Source organism: Bactrocera neohumeralis, chromosome 2, assembly GCF_024586455.1.
Source record: "Bactrocera neohumeralis isolate Rockhampton chromosome 2, APGP_CSIRO_Bneo_wtdbg2-racon-allhic-juicebox.fasta_v2, whole genome shotgun sequence".
In the NCBI taxonomy this organism is placed as follows: Eukaryota; Metazoa; Arthropoda; class Insecta; order Diptera; family Tephritidae; genus Bactrocera; species Bactrocera neohumeralis.
In genome coordinates, this window is record NC_065919.1 from 39,658,794 (window position 1) to 39,677,303 (window position 18,510).

An 18,510-nucleotide genomic window follows, 5' to 3' on the forward strand; every position below is an offset into this window, starting at 1 on the left:
CGATACCATCTTGGGCGCACACAGACAGCTCCCAGGGCGTCTTCGCGGTGTGGCAACTGCATTTGTCAACTCGCCGCGCAACACGACGCTTGTTTGGACACTAACGGCCGGCTAATTTCGACAGCCAAACGATTTCGAAAACATTTTTCAACGCGACTAAAGTTTGAGTTATCACAAAGCAAACGCGCGCGAGAGATAAAAACGCGCAACACGCTGCATTCAAACGGTGTGTGACAGTGAAAAAAGACGCCGCAGCAGTTTTGCATTTTAATATTAAAAAATAGCAACAAAGTACCCAACAGCAAAAGCAAAAACAATAAAACGATTTTGATATTTATGTGAGAATCCACTGCCGCTTGGAGTCACCCCTCTCCTCCTTGCATTAAAATCAGAAAAGAGTGTTGCATGTTTATTGTGTTTATTTAATTTCATTTATGTAAATGCTCGAAACGTGACTGAATTTATAGTCTGTGTGGTGCACTAAAACCTGAAGGCACTTATGAAAGGATTTAAAATTTGTGATTACAAGAGCTTAGTCCGTTATTTATTGTGCGAGCAGTTGTGTTCCGAATGATTTGAGTGCGTCCAAAATTATGTTGAAATAATACTTTCGATGCTTGTTTTATTTGTGTGCTCTTCTGAATAGACAACGGCCGAGCGAGGTAGCAGCAGTGCTTCAATGAATGGAAAAAAGGAAAAAGGTGAATACACTTTTTTTTAGAAAAATTGAAGAAATATTAAATTTGTGGTGCAAAACTGACTTATTTTTTAATTACACCCAACAAAGTCTCAATTATGTTCTTTCGTTATAATTAACGAGGGCAAAAACACCTTTTTTGGCTTAGTGAACTTTTCGGTATTTTTTATCCACAATCAATTGTCGGCCGACTACTTATCGATATTGCACTTACAACTCTTCAATACAGTAGTTTTCTGTTCATTATAAGCACAACTAAGTTGCCACAAATTTCAAACCAACCCTTACATATACCATGCATGTATTAAGATTGCCACGAAGTTTGTAACACCCAGAAGCAAACGTCGGAGTCCCCATAAAAAATATGTATAAAGTAGAACAGCTGAACAACTGAACGATCAGATTCAACTGGTTGTATGAAAAACTTTTTTAGTTGAGGAGATTTAATGTCAATGATGAAATCTCCAATGAAATTGTTCAGATCGTGTCACTATAGTACATATGTATATAGCTGCAGTTAAAGCTCTTGGGAAGATTCTTTTGTACATATTTGTGTAGGGTATTATAGCTTCGGTGTAATTGCAGTTAATGCTTTTTCTGATTCTTTATTCCAAAGACTTTATCTTTTAGTAGAAATAAATTCTATTTTTCAGCACATCCCTACGAAAATTAAAAAAAAAATACATATATACATATATAATTTTTATGTGTTATAACTCAGTTTTATTAAAATTCATTAAAGTCAAATAAAAATACCTAATAATAATGAGTAGGATCCCTATCGGACTAGTTACGAACTAGATGCGCATGCATTTACCTACGCATTCACCAAAAACTTTGCTGTTGTCTCCAACGTGAAATACGAGTATTTATCCAAATGTTTACCGTAATTCTAATTTTCACAACACAAACTGCTTTCTAAACCACTTAATGTCGCATCTCAGACTATTTATAAATTTGACAAAAAGCTTTTCTCTTAACTTTGTAGCCACGCATAAATTCCGGTGTTTCACTTATTTCTGTTATTTATATAATTCAAGTTGAATATATGCGCATAAATGACTTCGGAACTGTCCACAAGTTCTTCCAGCTAATCCTTTCAACGCCCCTACTTAACACAGAAATCGGCGAAATAGCATTTTTTATGGCAACAACACATAAAACATCCTAAGCACATATAAATAGCAAAGCCAAATAATGCGCTCACACACAGTGCATTTGTATTGGTGTACAAATAGTTCATACACACACACACACACAGATGTGTGTATACGAATGTGCGCTTGAGCGTTTAACTGCACAAGTCGACGAGTCGGTGTTGCAGACAAAAGACTAAAATTCTTTTGGGGACAACCCCACATATAATTCGCAGCCGCACAGACACGTCTCAAAAAATTATGACGCCACAAAGACATGGCGTGACTGAAGAAGAGGGTAAGGGCCTAGCAATACCAGCAGCAATAAGAAAATACAAGAAAACAGGAAAAAAATCAAGAGACACAAGCATTGGCACTAAAATGGCAAAGCAACAATGACATTACAGAGGACAAATGCAAGTGCAACCGTTGGAGCCTCAGTGCAAATTCCACTAGGCCATACTGCAAAGCATAAGACTTTCGTTTCAATTATGTTTTGAGAACTAGTATTATGTATATACCTGTGTGTATGTATGTTATATGTACATATACCTATACTCGTATATGTCGGAAACAATATCTATCACTCGATGCACCTGGCAAACTGCTTAGCGGTGATGGTCAATAAATTTTCTATTTAAACCGTGTTATTGCAGTTGTCCATTCTATTAAATAAATCTCTGAGAACTGGGTCAACAGGAAATTGAGATCTTAACATCAAACCCTAAAGCTGTTTGCACGCTATTTCTTCCGCACCAAATGAAGAATTACAAAAATATTGCAGTATATGACAAGCCAAAGGCAACTGATCGCCTAAAAGCCTTTAATAGCGGTCGCAGAGCGAAAGATATATGAACGATTCCTCATTGTCTGCTGCTATCTGCTCCTTATCTCCGCAGCTACGCCAACTGGGGCAGCAACGTCGGTGTTTATGCTTTTGGGTCTTTGCTGTCAAACAGCCGACTATCAATGGATTCATGACGTATTTGCTGTCTTGTAGCTGTCACTTGGAAAACAAATAAATGATAGCGAAAATAACAAAGAGGCGCAGTCACAGCCGATATCCACCAAATGTCTGCCTGTAAATTGCCAATAACAAATCCTAAGTAAACAGCGCACATAAATTATCGCCTGGAGCGAGTGCGTGTGCTACGCGCTGGTGTGTGTATGGGGGTAGGAGAGTAGCTTATCAACGTGCACTCCTCGTGTTTCTGGTACACTTGCGCAAATGCATACTTTTCGAACTTTAAATTATTTATGAATGTATGTATATATTGGTCACCCGCACTCACACATTCATATCAGCTCGCAAACAAATATACATATGTATGTGTATGTGTATGGAAGGCATTAAGTGTATTTTATAAATATTCCTATATACAAAGTTATTCGCTTAAGTGTAAGTGTGTGCGTTAATAGGTGCCTCAATTAACCTCTCCTTCCCATTTCCATTTCATTTTGCAGATAACTGCGGCACAGTAAGCAACTCATCATCCAACAGCTCGGGCGCCTACAATATGGACGACATACTCATTATCACGGCGAAGCACAGCGAACGCGCCATATTGCGCGCCAATTTCCTGAAGAATCATTTCGACAAAATCACAAAGCAGCGCGGACGCAAGCCTTTCAAGTGAGTTAAAGCGAAAGCGACGAAAGCATTCTTTATTGCAATGTGTTACTACTTCCAAACATAAAATTTCCACTTGTTTCTTTGCAGCTTTTTGCACATCAAAATCGAAGATGGTCCCTTCAGTGAGGAGATCGCACACAAATACCAGAACACCGCCTTACAGATCGTCATACTCTGTCCAGCGCTATTGGCACTCTCACACTCATTTCTTCTCTCACAGCTAACTGCCATTATACGGGTGGAGAAGGTACTGGGCATCCTTTTGGATATTTCGGAGGATAAAGTCAAGGAGATACAAAAAACAGGTGAGCTGGCAGTTTTTAAAATGATGGAACACTGCTTAAAGAGTCCTTAAAGAGTTACAAAGAAAGTTTTGAGTATTCTCCAAGTGCTACAATATTTTCTCTCTCATTTGCACTTGCGGAGTGTACGTAATATTGTGCAGCCAATCGACGAATAGTATTGCTCTTTTCACAAATTTGCTTTCAACTGACTTATACCAAATACTTTATAGCAGAGCTACAGTACTGGGATTTAAAACAAAATTAAATATTATTGTTAATTTAATGTTCAATTTTCGAGTAAATTTGCGACGAAAAATTCATGCAAAACTTCGTCGATCGCACAAAGCCGCTTATAACATTTCAAATTAAGTAGAATTTTTGGATAAATATTTTTCTAAATACTTCAACTATACTATACGCATTAAGATACTACTAATACTAGTTAGAATGCTTCGGGCACTTGATTCGAATTTTTTTAATCTAGTAATTTTTATAATTTTCTTAAAAATTTTCTGTCTAGGGAGATTATATTAGTTTGGTTTTCAAACCTCATTCCTTAACTTAACTTTTTTCCAGCACTGCCAAGCTACTACAAATGGCGTCGGTGCACCATACGCGACAATGACCAAGCGCAGATCAGCAATATACTCGGCATAGCTACGGATATTTTGGGTCGCGCGTTATGTCAACGACCACCGTTTCACGATCACAGCAGCATTTCGCGTAGTTTCTCGAGCTGCTCGGAAGGTTTCACTATACTGCCGAAGAAAGTGAAGATCGGACAGAATAAAGTCGTGGCAATTTTAGCCGAACCACTAGAAAAAGATGACACTATCAAGATAATAGTAGAGAAATCTGGTGAGCTAATTGAAATCCGAAATTTCAAATCCCGCAATCCATTTACAGTGCAGTTCTCGATACCAGGTAAATTAAATTAAATAGGATAAAATTAGACTAAGGAACATTACAATTCTGAAAATATAAACACTTGTTTTGCAATAATTAACTTACTTCCTTTTCTTTACCTTAAAGAGTCCTGTATGGAAATCTCAACTATGGTTGAGATACGCATTGAAAAGAACGAGAAGAGTCTCGGCGCTCGACCTATCAAATGTGAAAGTCGCATGCGCGAGCTCGAGCAGTTGTTACGCACCGAGGACTCTCCCATTGAATTCATGTGCCACTCACTAGGTATTGGGCCAGCTGAACGTGATGCGCTCGACTTACATTTGCTGCAGTGCTTCCAGAAGAATATGCCGCCCAATTTTCATTTACTGAACGGTCCCTATGAGAAGCAACATCACTTCCTGACCATACGTGAATCAAGCCCCGAGGAATATCCCACACTTTTGCATTTTGCAGCACGTTGGGGTCTCAATCGTCTGTGCATTCAGTTGATGGAGTGTCCAGGTGGTGATACCGCATGTGGCATACGTAATTGTATCGGCAAGACACCCGCCGAACTGGCCGATCAAGAGGGGCATCACAAGCTAGCGACGAATATTGTTAGTTTCTCCGAATTTCATGAACTCACCACAATGTATCACTACTTCAAAGGTGTAAGTGGTGCCAGTGGACAAACCAACAACAATCAAGCAGCGGTAAATGGTAAAATGACGGGCAGCAATCACAATCTTAACAATCAGATTAACAACAAGGTCGTTATTGAAGCTGTAAAGTCGACACCGACGTCACCAAAAATTAAACAACCAAAACCACAAAAACTCACACCACAAGAACCGCAGGAAATACAACCTGCGGAGTATATGGAAATGTCAAGTGGTTCTGAACGGGAAAATACACCTGACGCCAAACCAAAGACAGAGACATTAGCTGTATCGAACTTAAATTACATAAGCGTAGAAGCAGAGGATGAGAATTTGCAAGGCTCCTCCGCTGACGTTTGCAAGAATTTTGAGAAGGTTGTAACTACACCCGAAGTAACTACCAATGAATTACGCATAAGTGAACCACCATATTACCAATCAAAGGAGCAGAATAAATCTGTTGATGTCACCGATTCGCCCTACCAAACGGATAAGTTCAGTCATGAGTGTTCACAGTTGCTGGAAAGCTGCACCGGCACAACTGCGAGTAACGATTATGTTCTCCAGCCAGCGAATATACCAATTCCACCCAAACCGGCTAGTACACAAACACCTACAGTCGCAACGAAACCAGATTTTGATGATGGCAATTACCTCTTTCAGCCTTCGAACCGACCAGTTGAAGACGAATTGTTGCCACAGAATCGCCTCAGCTTGAGTCGTTCATTAAGCTCTTCCTCTCGCGCTGGACAAAACCTCACTTATGGCACGTTGAAACGTACCGCCTCAGACGCGTCCAGCGTAACTACACGTTCCAATGCCGATGATGAATTGGCCGAAATTATGCACGACTTTAAGAACAATGTGCTCAGCATACGCGATGTGGAGTTGTTGGTCGAAAAATGGAAACACCGCAACGATGTGCAACAAAGTTTCCGTGAGAAACAAGAGCAAATCGATCAGTTACGTAAAGAATACGATCGTATACAAGAAAATCTGAGATCTCAGCTGAAACGCGAGACACCCTTTGAGAAAATCAAGAAACTCTTCTCGAGGCACAAATCCACAACGAATTTGCCGGAGAAGGCTTCATGTGCTGACAGCGTGCTTGACGAAACGAAATCCTCCATCACAACCAGCTCAAGTTTTAAATCCTCACAGCGCCCCATCAGCTCGTTAAGCTTGCAGAGTGTTTCTTCATCATCGTCTTCAGCGCGCCTCAGCACTGGCAGTAACTGCAGCGGCACATCACTGGGTGACTCTGGCACACACTCCGACCACGAAGAGCGTCGTTTCGGATGTCGTCTCGCTTCACCGGCCGCGCTTATGGATAACTATCTTGTACCGCCTCCACCACGTCCCGTGCTCACACCAAATTCAACGCCCGGCGAAGAGCGTCATCAGCTCGTTTTCCCCTCCCCGAAATCATCACTCCAACGGCTTAACACACCCACAAGTCCCACCGGTAGCGAACATTACCAGATGTTCCCCTCCAACATCCCCGTCTACACCAGTCAGAACTTATCGACATCCCAGCCCAACAACTACCTGAACACAATTATGGAGGCCAAAGAGAATGACGCGACTACCGCTTGCAGCAACAGCGGTGGCAATCATCAATACCAAAATGGCGTCACTTTGCAACCCATTAAAATTAACGAACGCGCGAATATCATCTACGGCAAGCTGACGAAGGCTTCGCCCCCTTGCACCTCATTTAAACCGAAGCAAGTTGCGGTGCCTCAGGTGGGTAGCATCGAAGTGCAGGCTGAAGTTTATCAGAATGTCGGCGCAAACCTGGAGCAGATCAAGGAAGTTGAACCGGTGAAAGAGAATGGCGCAGTGACGGTAGCGGCCACCGAGTCGGCAAACTACATGAACTGCTGAACGAAGCATGCTGAAGAGGTCAGCTTTTACATTTCGGAAAATTTATATTTGTAGGTGTTTCACTAACATACATATGTGTTATTAAACGCTTTCAGAGGAAAACGATTTCAAAATTTTGAACCAAAAAGTGTCAAAATACTGTAAATAAGCATCATATGTACCGTTAGGTACTCTATGGTAGTATATTTTTTAATTTAAAATATATGTAAGTGTTAACAAAATTAAGTGCTAGATGTAATTATAATTAATTAAAGCTGTAATTGTACAATACGAAATGAGTATGAACTAGTGAAAACGTTTCAAAATTAAATATTAAGCTGAAAGGACACAAGAAATCAAGGGTTAGGTTGGTGGCAATTCAATTTTCAACGAACGCCGGAAAAACTATTTTTATATGGAGATAAGTATATTACTGGAGTTTTTCAGACTGCTTAATCAAAAGAGCTTAAAGCGCCACACTAAGACTTCAAGTTCGACTAAAAAATGTTGCATGTAAGTCAATTCATGTCAAATGAAAATGTATTTTATACTGCATTCTATTTATAATCGTTGCATTAAGTTAAATAATTGTATAAGCATTGTATGTAACTGTACAGTACAGCAACAACCAAACATATTGCACACATATCAATTGGTTAGTTTAAAGATTGTTTTTTTTTTATTGAATTTAGTCTTTTAATTTTAGGCTATGCAGCGAAGCACTCAAGTTGTATTTGTAATATTGATGGCAATCAAGAGCAAACACGAACAAACCAACGATTTTATTTTTCACAGCAAATTATTTGCGTTTCATTTGTATTAGAGCGTAAGTTTTGTAAGCTTTTGAAGAGTTTAAGTTCATTCATAAATATATACATATATATATATTTATATATGTAAGAGATAGTTGTCGGCATGCACATATACATACACACAAGTGCATTATGTATTAACTGAAGTTCTTATATGAATTAAAATTTATTATAAATAATTCCTTATTCTACATGTAACCAGCTGACGATTCATAAAACTCAATAATCTAATACATACATATATTATAATAAATTTCGAAAAGGTGAAGAAAATTAATTTGTTTTATTGTTCAGTTGTACTACTCTTCATCATCGTCATCTTTTGGCGCTATTGTTCATTGTGAGCTTTGGTCTGCTGCACATGTGTCTTCCAGACGTCTTGGTCATTTGCGTTTTCTTTCCAAATTTTTATGTCATGTCTTCCCCGAGTTCGTCAATCCATCTTCATCGCGGTCTTCCCTTTGCTTTAGTGGTGAATGTTGTGGCCTCTACTGTTGTCCATTCTCGTTACTTGAGACAGCCATCTTAAAGTCGCTCGTCAAAATTTCCGAAGTTTGATTTCAACTTTCCGAATGGACCTATTTTAAATGAAATTATCTTCAGTTTTGATGTCAATCTAGTTTGATTAGAGACCATATTACCTTTACGTTTGTATTATCTCTTAAAAAATCGATATTCAGATTTGTTGAGTTATATGAATTAAAATCTAATTCTACATGCCAAAGTGACGATTCATAAAACTCATAATCTGGTTATTATTTTCAATATTCGAACTCTTCATCATCGTCAGGCCTATTGTCATTGTGAGCTTGTCGTTTGTCTTCCAGACGTCTTGGTATTATGTTTTCTTTCCGAATGTTTACAATTTGATGATGGAAGGATATACACAAGAAATAAGTTTACAAATTATGCAATTATATTATCGAAATATTCATATTCGTTCACCAATTGCAACTTTTCGTGCGCCTTTGCTATTTTATGATCGTAATAATCGTCCACCTGTGCTCGCCAATAAGACAAAGAACCGCTCGAATTGATGAAAATATTGCTGCCGTTCAGACAAGTGTTGCTGAAGACCGCAATTTGTCGATTCCAAGCCGTTCTCAAGAATTGGGACTGGGTTAAACCACAACTGTATTTCAGAAAGGATTTGGGCTTCAGTCGTATAAAATTGTTCTCACTCGAGAACTGAAGCCATTGGACCACCGTAAATCTTCCGTGTGAACTTGTTGATTTCGCCTTGAAACAACTTGAAAACAATAACGATTTTTTTAAGAAAATCATCTCTCCGATGACGCTCCTTTTCTCTGAGTGGTGCGGTAAATAAACAAAACTGTCGATTCTAGTGCGGAGAAAATACACAAACCATTCATGTACAACCATTACATTCACCTAAATTGACACTTTGATTGGTTTTTAGTCTGGTGGAATCATCGATCCGTACGTCTTTTCAAATGAAGCTGGTGACATTGTTACTGTCAATGGAGAAGGTATAGATCGATGATAATCGCCTTCTTTGACCGCAATTGGAAAAAGTTTATCTTGACAACATGTGGTTCCAACAACACCGGGTCGCATTATTGTGAGAAAAGTTTGGAAATTCGATTATTTCAAGAAATTTTGACATTGAATGGCCTTCAGGAAATTATGATTTAACACCATTAGACTATTTTTTGTGAGGATATCCTTGGGTTTTAGCAATAAACCAGACTGCCTTCCAGCTTTGGAAGTCTATATTGAACGAGCTATTCATGCCATACGACAAATCATATCTTATTAGAAAACCCTGTATATGGAATAATTTTTCTAGAAGGCTTTTAACTTCTTTGAAGTCAAATTTGCTGTAAGAATCTAGACGCACTCCAAAAATTGGAGAAGATGTCTAGAAAGACTACCGACAAAAGCAATAATAGAACCAAAATTGGAACGTTTTACATATTGAAGTTTCGAAAATCAAAAAAATTCTATGTATAAAGTTTGTAATTGTTAAAATAAAATAAAATCCAGAAACTGGACTCTTGATAACTACCGGCAACAAAGAAATGGAAAGTTGGTGGTAATGTTCCTTCATCTCATTTAGTAAAAAGCCAAATTGTTCATCATTTAAACGAAAAATAAATTTTGAAAAGAACATTATTTTAAGATCATTAGGTCAATAAACATTGGAAGTTTTAATGGATGTGATTGATCATGAAATTTTTTCTTACGCGCAACAGATCTGTGTCAGCGTAATATAAATCAAAACTATTGTCTATATTAGTAATTATTCTCCTTTCATGAGGTTTTTCAATTCCTGTGAAAGGACATTCGATGCCATTTTGTATGGAGTCGCTGAACCCAATTTGTTTTTTTTTCTGGCTTGTGGCGCCTCTTTTTGGAACCACATATTGTCCAAGTCCATATCATCCAATTCGGGCCGAAAATATTCGGTTATCATTGAGCGGTAGCGATTCCCGTTCACAGTAACGTGCCGGTCTTGATCATCACGGAAGAAGTACGGCCCAATGGTGACTCATTGCTGCCTGACCAAGAACGCATATTTTGCTTATTGACGAAGCCATTTAGCCAGAAATGAGCCTCATCGCTGAAAATGATTTTTCGATGAAAATTCAGATTATTTTCAACTTGTTGCTCAGCCCAAATTACAAACATGCGACGATTCTGGTGATCAAGCGGCTTCAGTTCTTGCGTCAATTTGACCTAGTAAGGGCCACCGCTTGAGAACGACATGTGAGAGGCTAATTTGGGTTCTCCTCAATTGATGCGCTAGCGATAGCAATATTCGACGCTACGCTTACTGAAGAGAAATGTCAAAAGGGCATGAATAAATATGGCTTCGTTTGCTGTCCTTATCGGTCTACTTTTGTAGCTTCTCTAATGAAATTTAGTTCCTAAATAGTTTTTCTCTGTCGAATATATCAGTCAATATAAGAGTGACCTTATTGATAGCTCACTATAGTTTAATATCAAACAAGGATGAAATCAGAATCAGAATCGGAAAATACGAAACATATTTTATTTTGTATCAAATTGGACATCTTCATTATTGAGTATTTGAATACTGGACCGTTTCATAAGTTAAGTCCAATTTTCGATGACTCTTTTGAAAAAATATGGACCGACGATTCCAGCGGCCCACAAAATACACTAAACCGTTGTTTTTTCAGGACGCCCTTTGTTCCAAAATGCGGCAATTTTGCTTGTTTACATACCCATTAAACCATAAATCAGCCTCATCTTCTTCTTCTTCCTTACTGGCGTAGACACCACTTACGCGTTTATAGCCGAGTTAAAAACAGCATGCCAGCCATTTCTTCTTTTCGCTACGGGGCGGAAATTGGAGATTCCAAGTGAAGCCAGGTCCTTCTCCACCTGGTCCTTCCGATGGAGTAGAGGTCTTCCTCTTCCTCTGCTTCCCCCGGCGGGTACTGCGTCGAATACCTTCAGAGCTGGAGTGTTTTCGTCCATTCGGTCATCATGACCTAGGCAGCGTACCCGCTGTCTTTTAATTCGCTGAACTATGTCAATGTCGTCGTATATCTCATACAGCTCATCGCTCTATTGAATGCGATATTCGCCGTGGCCAATGCGCAAAGGACCATAAACTTTCGCAGAACTTTTCTCTCAAAAACTCGGAACGTCGACTCATCAGTTGTTGTCATCGTCCATCGTCCACCACGGCTCTGTTTTTTGTTCGTTGAGAGAGAACTTTACTTCTCAATTGCCTACTCCGTCCAAAGTAGCACCTGTTGGCAAGAGTTATTCTGCGTTGGATTTCCAGGCTGACATTATTGGGGATGTTTATACTGGTTCCAAATTATCTACGACTTCAAAGTTATGACCGTCAACGTCACGTGAAAGCCAATAATCTTTATACGCGATGTTTAGGAGACTTATCCCACGGAATTTGTCGCAGATTGTGGGGTCTCCCTTTTTGTGGATTAGGCAAAGCACTTTTAAATTCCAATCGTTGGGCATGCTTTCGTCCGACCATATCTTACAAAGAAGCTGATGCATGGTCCTTATCAGCTCTTCGCCGCCGTTGAATAACTCGGCCGGCAATCCATCGGCCCCCGCCGCTTTGTTGTTCTTCAGACTAGTAATTGCTATTCGAACTTCTTCATGGTCGGGTAATGGAACGTCTGCTCTATCGTCATCTATTGGGGAATCGGGCTCGCCTTCTCTTGGCGTTAAACTTTCACAGCCATTCAACAGGCTGGAGAAGTATGCCCTTCATAATTTTAGTATGCTCTGGGCATCGGTAACTAGATCACCTTTGGGAGGTCTTGAAACGTTCTGCTAGCCGCCGCATTTTTTCGTAGAATTTTCGAGCATTACCCCTGTCGGCCAACTTGTCAAGCTTTTCATACTCACGCATTTCGGCCTCTTTCTTTTTTAGTCTGCAAATGCGTCTCGCTTCTCTCTTCAACAATCGGTATCTATCCCATCCCGCACGTATTGTGGTCGATCGTAACGTTGCGAGGTAGGCAGTCTGTTTTCTCTCCGCTGCAACACGGCACTCCTCGTCGTACCAGCTGTTGCATTTTACGTAAGGAGTTTGAAAGGAGTTCCCTTATACCTAGTTGTTGACCAGTGCTCTCAGAAAGCTGAAGTGCAAGTTGAGTAGAAAATCGTTCGGCTGTCTGTTGTGATTGCAGCTCCTCGACGCCGAACCTTCCTTGTGTTTGTTGACGTGCGTTTTTTGCTGCACATTCGATCAGCCTCAACCCATTTGGGCATGTTTCCTCGTGGAAGCTGAATTTACCAACTGTTGCGCCAAAGATACCTTCTTTGCCCATCCAGGCGTTAAAATCGCCAAGCACGATTTTGACATCGTGGCGGGGGCAGATTTCATAAGTGCGCTCCAAACGCTCATGGAAGGCATCTTTGGTCACATCGTTCTTCTCTTGCGTCGGGCGTGGGATATGTTTAAGCACCTCGCTTTGATGCGGATTGTGGCTAGACGTTTATCCACCGGGGTGAATGATAGTACTCGGCGACGGAGTCTCTTCTCACCACGAATCCCACACCAAATGTGCGCTCCTTTATATAGCCACTGTAGTAAATGCCACAAGGACCTACACGCCTGAGTCCTTGACCTGTCCACCGCATTTCTTGGACGGCGGTGATGTCAACCTTCACTCTAACGAGAACATCAACCATTTGGACAGCGGCACCTTCCCAATTAAGTGACCGGACACTCTAGGTGCATGCTCTCAAATCAGAATCCTTAATTTATTTACCATGGTTGTCATTAAAAGGGGGGTCTCTCATTCGAAGCTGGTTGTTTGTTTTCCATTGGATGCGTTTGTTTACGTGGCGGGTCCCAAACACAGCGCAAAACCCTGCGGAGGGGATATTGCGCCTTCTCACTTTAGCTCGCTTTCAAACGGATATTCTTTGGCTACCCAGAGGATACTTAGTCAAATACCGGAAGTAGTGAGCTGCTTGAGCCATGTGTAAAAGAATCGATTCTGGCCACTCCCAAGTGAATGGCGATCAGAGAACTTTCCTCACTTGCGTGAACTTCTACATATGACTCCATCCTCCTCATCGCTGAACAGAATTTGGCTCGAAAACGTCGGATGACGTTTACAAAGGTCGATCAGCTTCAGTTCTTCCAAAAGCTGTATTTTGTACGATTTCAATTTAACAACGATACCGAATCGACTCTCCACGGACTTCGTGTACACTCTCAACTACGGCTGCTATATTTTCTTCACTGTGTACTGGACGTGGTCTATGAAGTCGAATATTATCCAATAATGAATTGCTGGGCCTCCAGATGGGTAATGGTGTTGCGAATAGTACGCTCAGTAGGCCAATTATGTTGACCATAATTTGAGCGAAGCGCGCCAAACACATACAGAACGTGAATTTTCGTAATAAAGTTAAACGCTTTGTAAACGTTGTTCAATGATGAAATACCATCTGTCAAAATTGAGGCTTTTGACGGTACTTTCTTTCTACTTGGATCACCCATTAGCAGTTTAAAAATGTGTAAAAACTATTCTGTTGTCCATACATTGTTTTTTTGAATTCATTATCTTTTACTATAATCTTATAATCAAAGGAAAAGTGATGGACACATTTTTAGTAAGACTTATATTTGACAACGTCACTCCATAAGCTAATCCTTAACTTAGTCCTCATTTACGGAATATAACGAACCCTAACCACCCCGTTGACTGTACAAAAGATTTTTTGGAAAATAAAAGAGATATTTGAATGAAGTTATATCAATTGATATAGTATAGTATAGCAATATGTGAACTGGTTAGTGCAATCGGTTCTTGATTTGCTCAACAACCACATAAGGAATAAGTACGCTATTATACTCTACAGGGTATTATAGTTTTGTTCACCTAACCGTTGTACGTACCACCGATGTAAAAATTCTTATATTCTCATGTCACAGTGTGAAAATAGGCAATATTGGTTAACAATCACGCCCACTTCCCATATAACACAATTTTCAATTTCATTTGATTCTTTTACTTTCCAGTGTTCAAGTCAAGCAGTAATTAATATAACGGGAAAAAATTTGCACGAATAGTGCCTTTGACCGATATTCAATTGAAATTCAGAGGTAATCCGTTCCTGGCAACGGTATCTCTGTGTATCAGAAATGGGTTAAATCGGGTCGTATATGTTTAAATAAAATTGCTGAGATTCCGATCCTCTGATTGACGTTTTAAATCTTAAGGTATTTCCCTGACTTTGATTATTCGATTTTTCCTGAGTTCAGTACTCGCCTTCTTGTTTTAAGTTAACCGTTAACTAAGTTCAATCCAGCAGTGTTTCACTGCCTATTTAGACAAAGCCTCGGTCTCATATTTGTGAATAAAAGCTATGCTCGTTGTGCATTCACTTTGATCAACCGCAAGGAAGCAAACCACACATGTGTCTACTTACAGAAACGCTAGAAAGTTGGTAAAACGAAACATAAGTGTATATGTAATATATAAGTATCTAAAATATATGTAAACTGTGCGTAAATGTTTTTTCATTGTAACCGCACATACTCTACGTACTTGTTTTGCTTATGATTTGCGAGTTCGTAATGCTTATTCCACTCATTACCTGTCACCAAAAAGCCCATTAGCTCTATATGACTTGGCAAAGGTTCCCCAGTTGCAGCATAGAAAGTTTGCAAGGTGCACCTGAACGTAAAATGGAAATAAACCCCTTACTGGTTTCGCATTTGAAACCCCTCAATGAGCTCCGTTTTTATTCCGCGTTTAAAAAGTTTTAAATTCATTCATTTTTCAAAAGACGGCCAAGCCAGCGGAAATTTCGGAGAAACACAAGCTCATGCATTTCAACACACACGCCTACAAAGTCGTTGGGCTATAGCTTTTGCATAAACGGCAAAATTTAATTTTTACGGTCTCACCCTCCATCTCTTTATTTCCTCCATGAACGCTCGTAAATTACTACGAACTGCAACGCTTACTAGTACCGGCAAAATGTTCCACACTTTATTTATTTCATGCATAATGTTGTTGTTGCATACATACAGATATGCAATATATTCATATATGTGTTTGTGCACACACGTACGTTCTAGCTACGATGCTCTCACGCGTGCATGAGAGTGCAGCTTTCATTTTCAGCAAAATATATGCTCTACTGTTTTGTCGTTTCACTACAACTGCTCTTGTAGTTTTTTTCCGGAAACGTGCACAGACGCATATGTTTTGACCCATGTGCATGAGAAGCTGCCTTGGCTGGTCAACATTTCCACAGATGCTTTTGCAGCCCCGTCGCCTGCTGTTCGTTGTCACTGAAGCGGAAATGTTCGCGTGTGCTCATGAACGCCAACGGCTGCCCTCAATGATTTCCGGTCTCAGTATATGCACACTCTTGTTCGGAGGCATACTCTCTATGTATATACTTGACGTTGCAGCTGTTGTTTATATTGCATTCGTATTTACTCGAACGACAGAGTCCAGTATGAGTGGGATTATCTGTAGAAGTAAACACAAATTCTCTCACATGGAATTCTGCTCTGCGCATTCTCTAGTCGACAATATTATACTCTCTCTACAAAGATTTATAGGGTAGGTCAGATGTTTGAAAATGTAAAAGTATGTCTGCTATTGAAATAAAATAACATAAATTCATATTTAGACTCTTGCAACATGTTGCTATAGAGTATAATTATTTTGTTCTCCTAACGGTTGTATGCAAGCTATAACTTAAGTAAAATGAAATAAAAGCGCAAAAAAATACGCCAGAGATATTAAATTTTACCTTCGAAATGGTACAAGAAGTTTTTAAAGAGCAGGGGTCCAAATTGGACGATGAGCGTGGCAGCGGCCATATTTTGATGATATCGCATATCTAGAAAACCGCATAACCCATTTCAACCAATTCCTTTGACATTTTTACGATTTGCTACTCGGCTTGCACTCCTGCTCTCTGAGAGCACTCGTCAACAACTCGGTGTAAGGGAACTGTGAGACGGCATTTCAAACTCCTTACGTACAGCTGGTACCACGAGGAGTGCCGTGTTGCAGTGGAGAAAAACAGACTGCCTACCTCGCAACGTTACGATCGACCACAACACGTGCGGGATGGGATAGATACCGAGAGTTGAAGAGGGAAGCAAGACGCATTTCCAGACAGAAAAAGATAGAAGCCGAAATGAAGAGCTTGATAAGCTGGCCGACAGGGGTAATGCTCGAAAATTCTACGAAATAATGCGGCAGCTAACAAAAGGTTTCAAGACCGGAGCATACTCTTGTAGAACCTCTAAAGGTGATCTAGTGACCGATGCCTAGAGCATACTTAAATTATTGAGGGAACACTTCTTCAGCCTGCTGCATAGCAGTGAACGTACAACACTAGGAGAAAGCGAATCCGATTCCCCAATCGATGACGATGGAGCAGACGTTCCATTGCCCGACCATGAAGAAGTTCGAATAGCAATTACCCGCCTGAAGAACAACAAAGCGGCGGGGGCCGATGGATTGCCGGCCGAGTTATTCACAGCGGCGAAGAACTGATAAGGAGCATGCATCAGCTTCTTTGTAAAATATGGTCCTACGAAAGCATGCCCAACGATTGGAATTTATGTGTGCTATGCCCAATCCATAAAAAGGGAGACCCCACAATCTGCGCCAACTACCGTGGGATAAACCTCCTCAACATCGCGTATAAGGTTTCTATCGAGCGTAGTGTGTGAAAGAGTAAAACCCACCGTCAACAAACTGGTTGGACCTTATCAGTGTGGCTTTAAACCTGGCAAATCAACAACCGACCAGATATTCACCATGCGCCAAATTTTGGAAAAGACCCGTGAAATGAGAATCGACACACACTACCTCTTCGTCGATTTCAAAGCTGCTTTCGACAGCACGAAAAAGAGCTGCCTTTATGCCCCGATGTCTGAATTTGGTATCCCCGCAAAACTAATACATCTGTGTAAGCTGACGTTGAGCAACACCAAAAGCTCCGTCAAGATCGAGAAGGACCTCTCCGAGACTTTCGATACCAAACGAGGTTTCAGACAAGGCGACTCCATGTCGTGCGACTTCTTCAATCTGCTACTGGAAAAAATAATTCGAGCTGCAAAACTTAATCGAGCAGGTACAATCTTTTATAAAAGTGTACAGCTGCTGGCGTATGCCCGTATGCCGATGATATTGATATCATCGGCCCCAATACCCGCACCGTTAGTTCTGCTTTCTCCAGACTGGACAAGGAAGCAAAGCAAATGGGTCTGACAGTGAACGCGGGCAAGACGAAATATCTCCTGTCATCAAACAAACAGTCGCCGCACTCGCGACTTGGCTCTCACGTCACTGTTAACAGTCATAACTTTGAAGTCGTAGATAATTTCGTCTATCTTGAAACCAGTATAAACACCAACAACAATGTCAGCCTGGAAATCCAACGCAGGATAACTCTTGCCAACTGGTGCTACTTCGGACGAACAAAAACCAAACTCTATAAGTGACTCAGTATTCCTATCCTGCTATATGGTGCAGAGGCTTGGACGATGACAACTATGGTCCTTTGCGTTTTGGCCACGGCGAATATCACATTCGGATGGAACGATGAGTTGTATGAGATATACGACGACATTGACATAGTTCAGCGAATTAAAAGACAGCGGCTACGCAGAGGAAGAGGAAGACCCCCACTCCGTTGGAAGGACCAGGTGGAGAAGGACCTGGCTTCGCTTGGAATATCCAATTGGCGCCACGTAGCGAAAAGAAGAAACGACTGGCACGCTGTTGTTAACTCGGCTATTATCGCGTAAGCGGTGTCTACGGCAATAAAGAAGAAGAAGAATCGAGAAATATTTTGAAAACATGACCCTTCTCAATGCGATTCGTTTTGCTAAATCTCAATTTGCGGCTTAGTTATAGTGTTTGGTGGGCATAACAGTGATCCGTTTACGTACAAACACCATCTCCCATACCGAAAACATGTGTACCAAGTTTCAACAAGATATCTTAATTTTTCTTATATCCAATTTCTGTTATTTGTTTATTACTGTTAGCCAAAAGCTTTAATGTACTATA

General features: G+C 40.4%; 1 protein-coding gene across 7 annotated transcripts in view; it reads left to right on the plus strand.

Annotated features, from left to right (window-relative positions):
• The window catches only part of LOC126754574 (uncharacterized), a 96,799-nt gene extending 88,551 nt beyond the window's left edge, over positions 1-8,248 (plus strand). For 6 of the 7 annotated variants that reach the window (XM_050466671.1, XM_050466681.1, XM_050466672.1 and 3 more), the window contains 4 exons: positions 3,298-3,466; positions 3,554-3,771; positions 4,327-4,674; positions 4,783-8,248. In XM_050466671.1, the coding sequence (XP_050322628.1) occupies positions 3,298-3,466; positions 3,554-3,771; positions 4,327-4,674; positions 4,783-7,184 (3,137 nt within the window). In that variant the 3' untranslated portion in view covers positions 7,185-8,248. Of the gene's footprint in view, positions 1-683; positions 702-3,297; positions 3,467-3,553; positions 3,772-4,326; positions 4,675-4,782 lie in introns of those variants that run through there. The other variant, XM_050466702.1, reaches the window with a different exon arrangement.
• Positions 8,249-18,510: the final 10,262 nt, after the last annotated feature.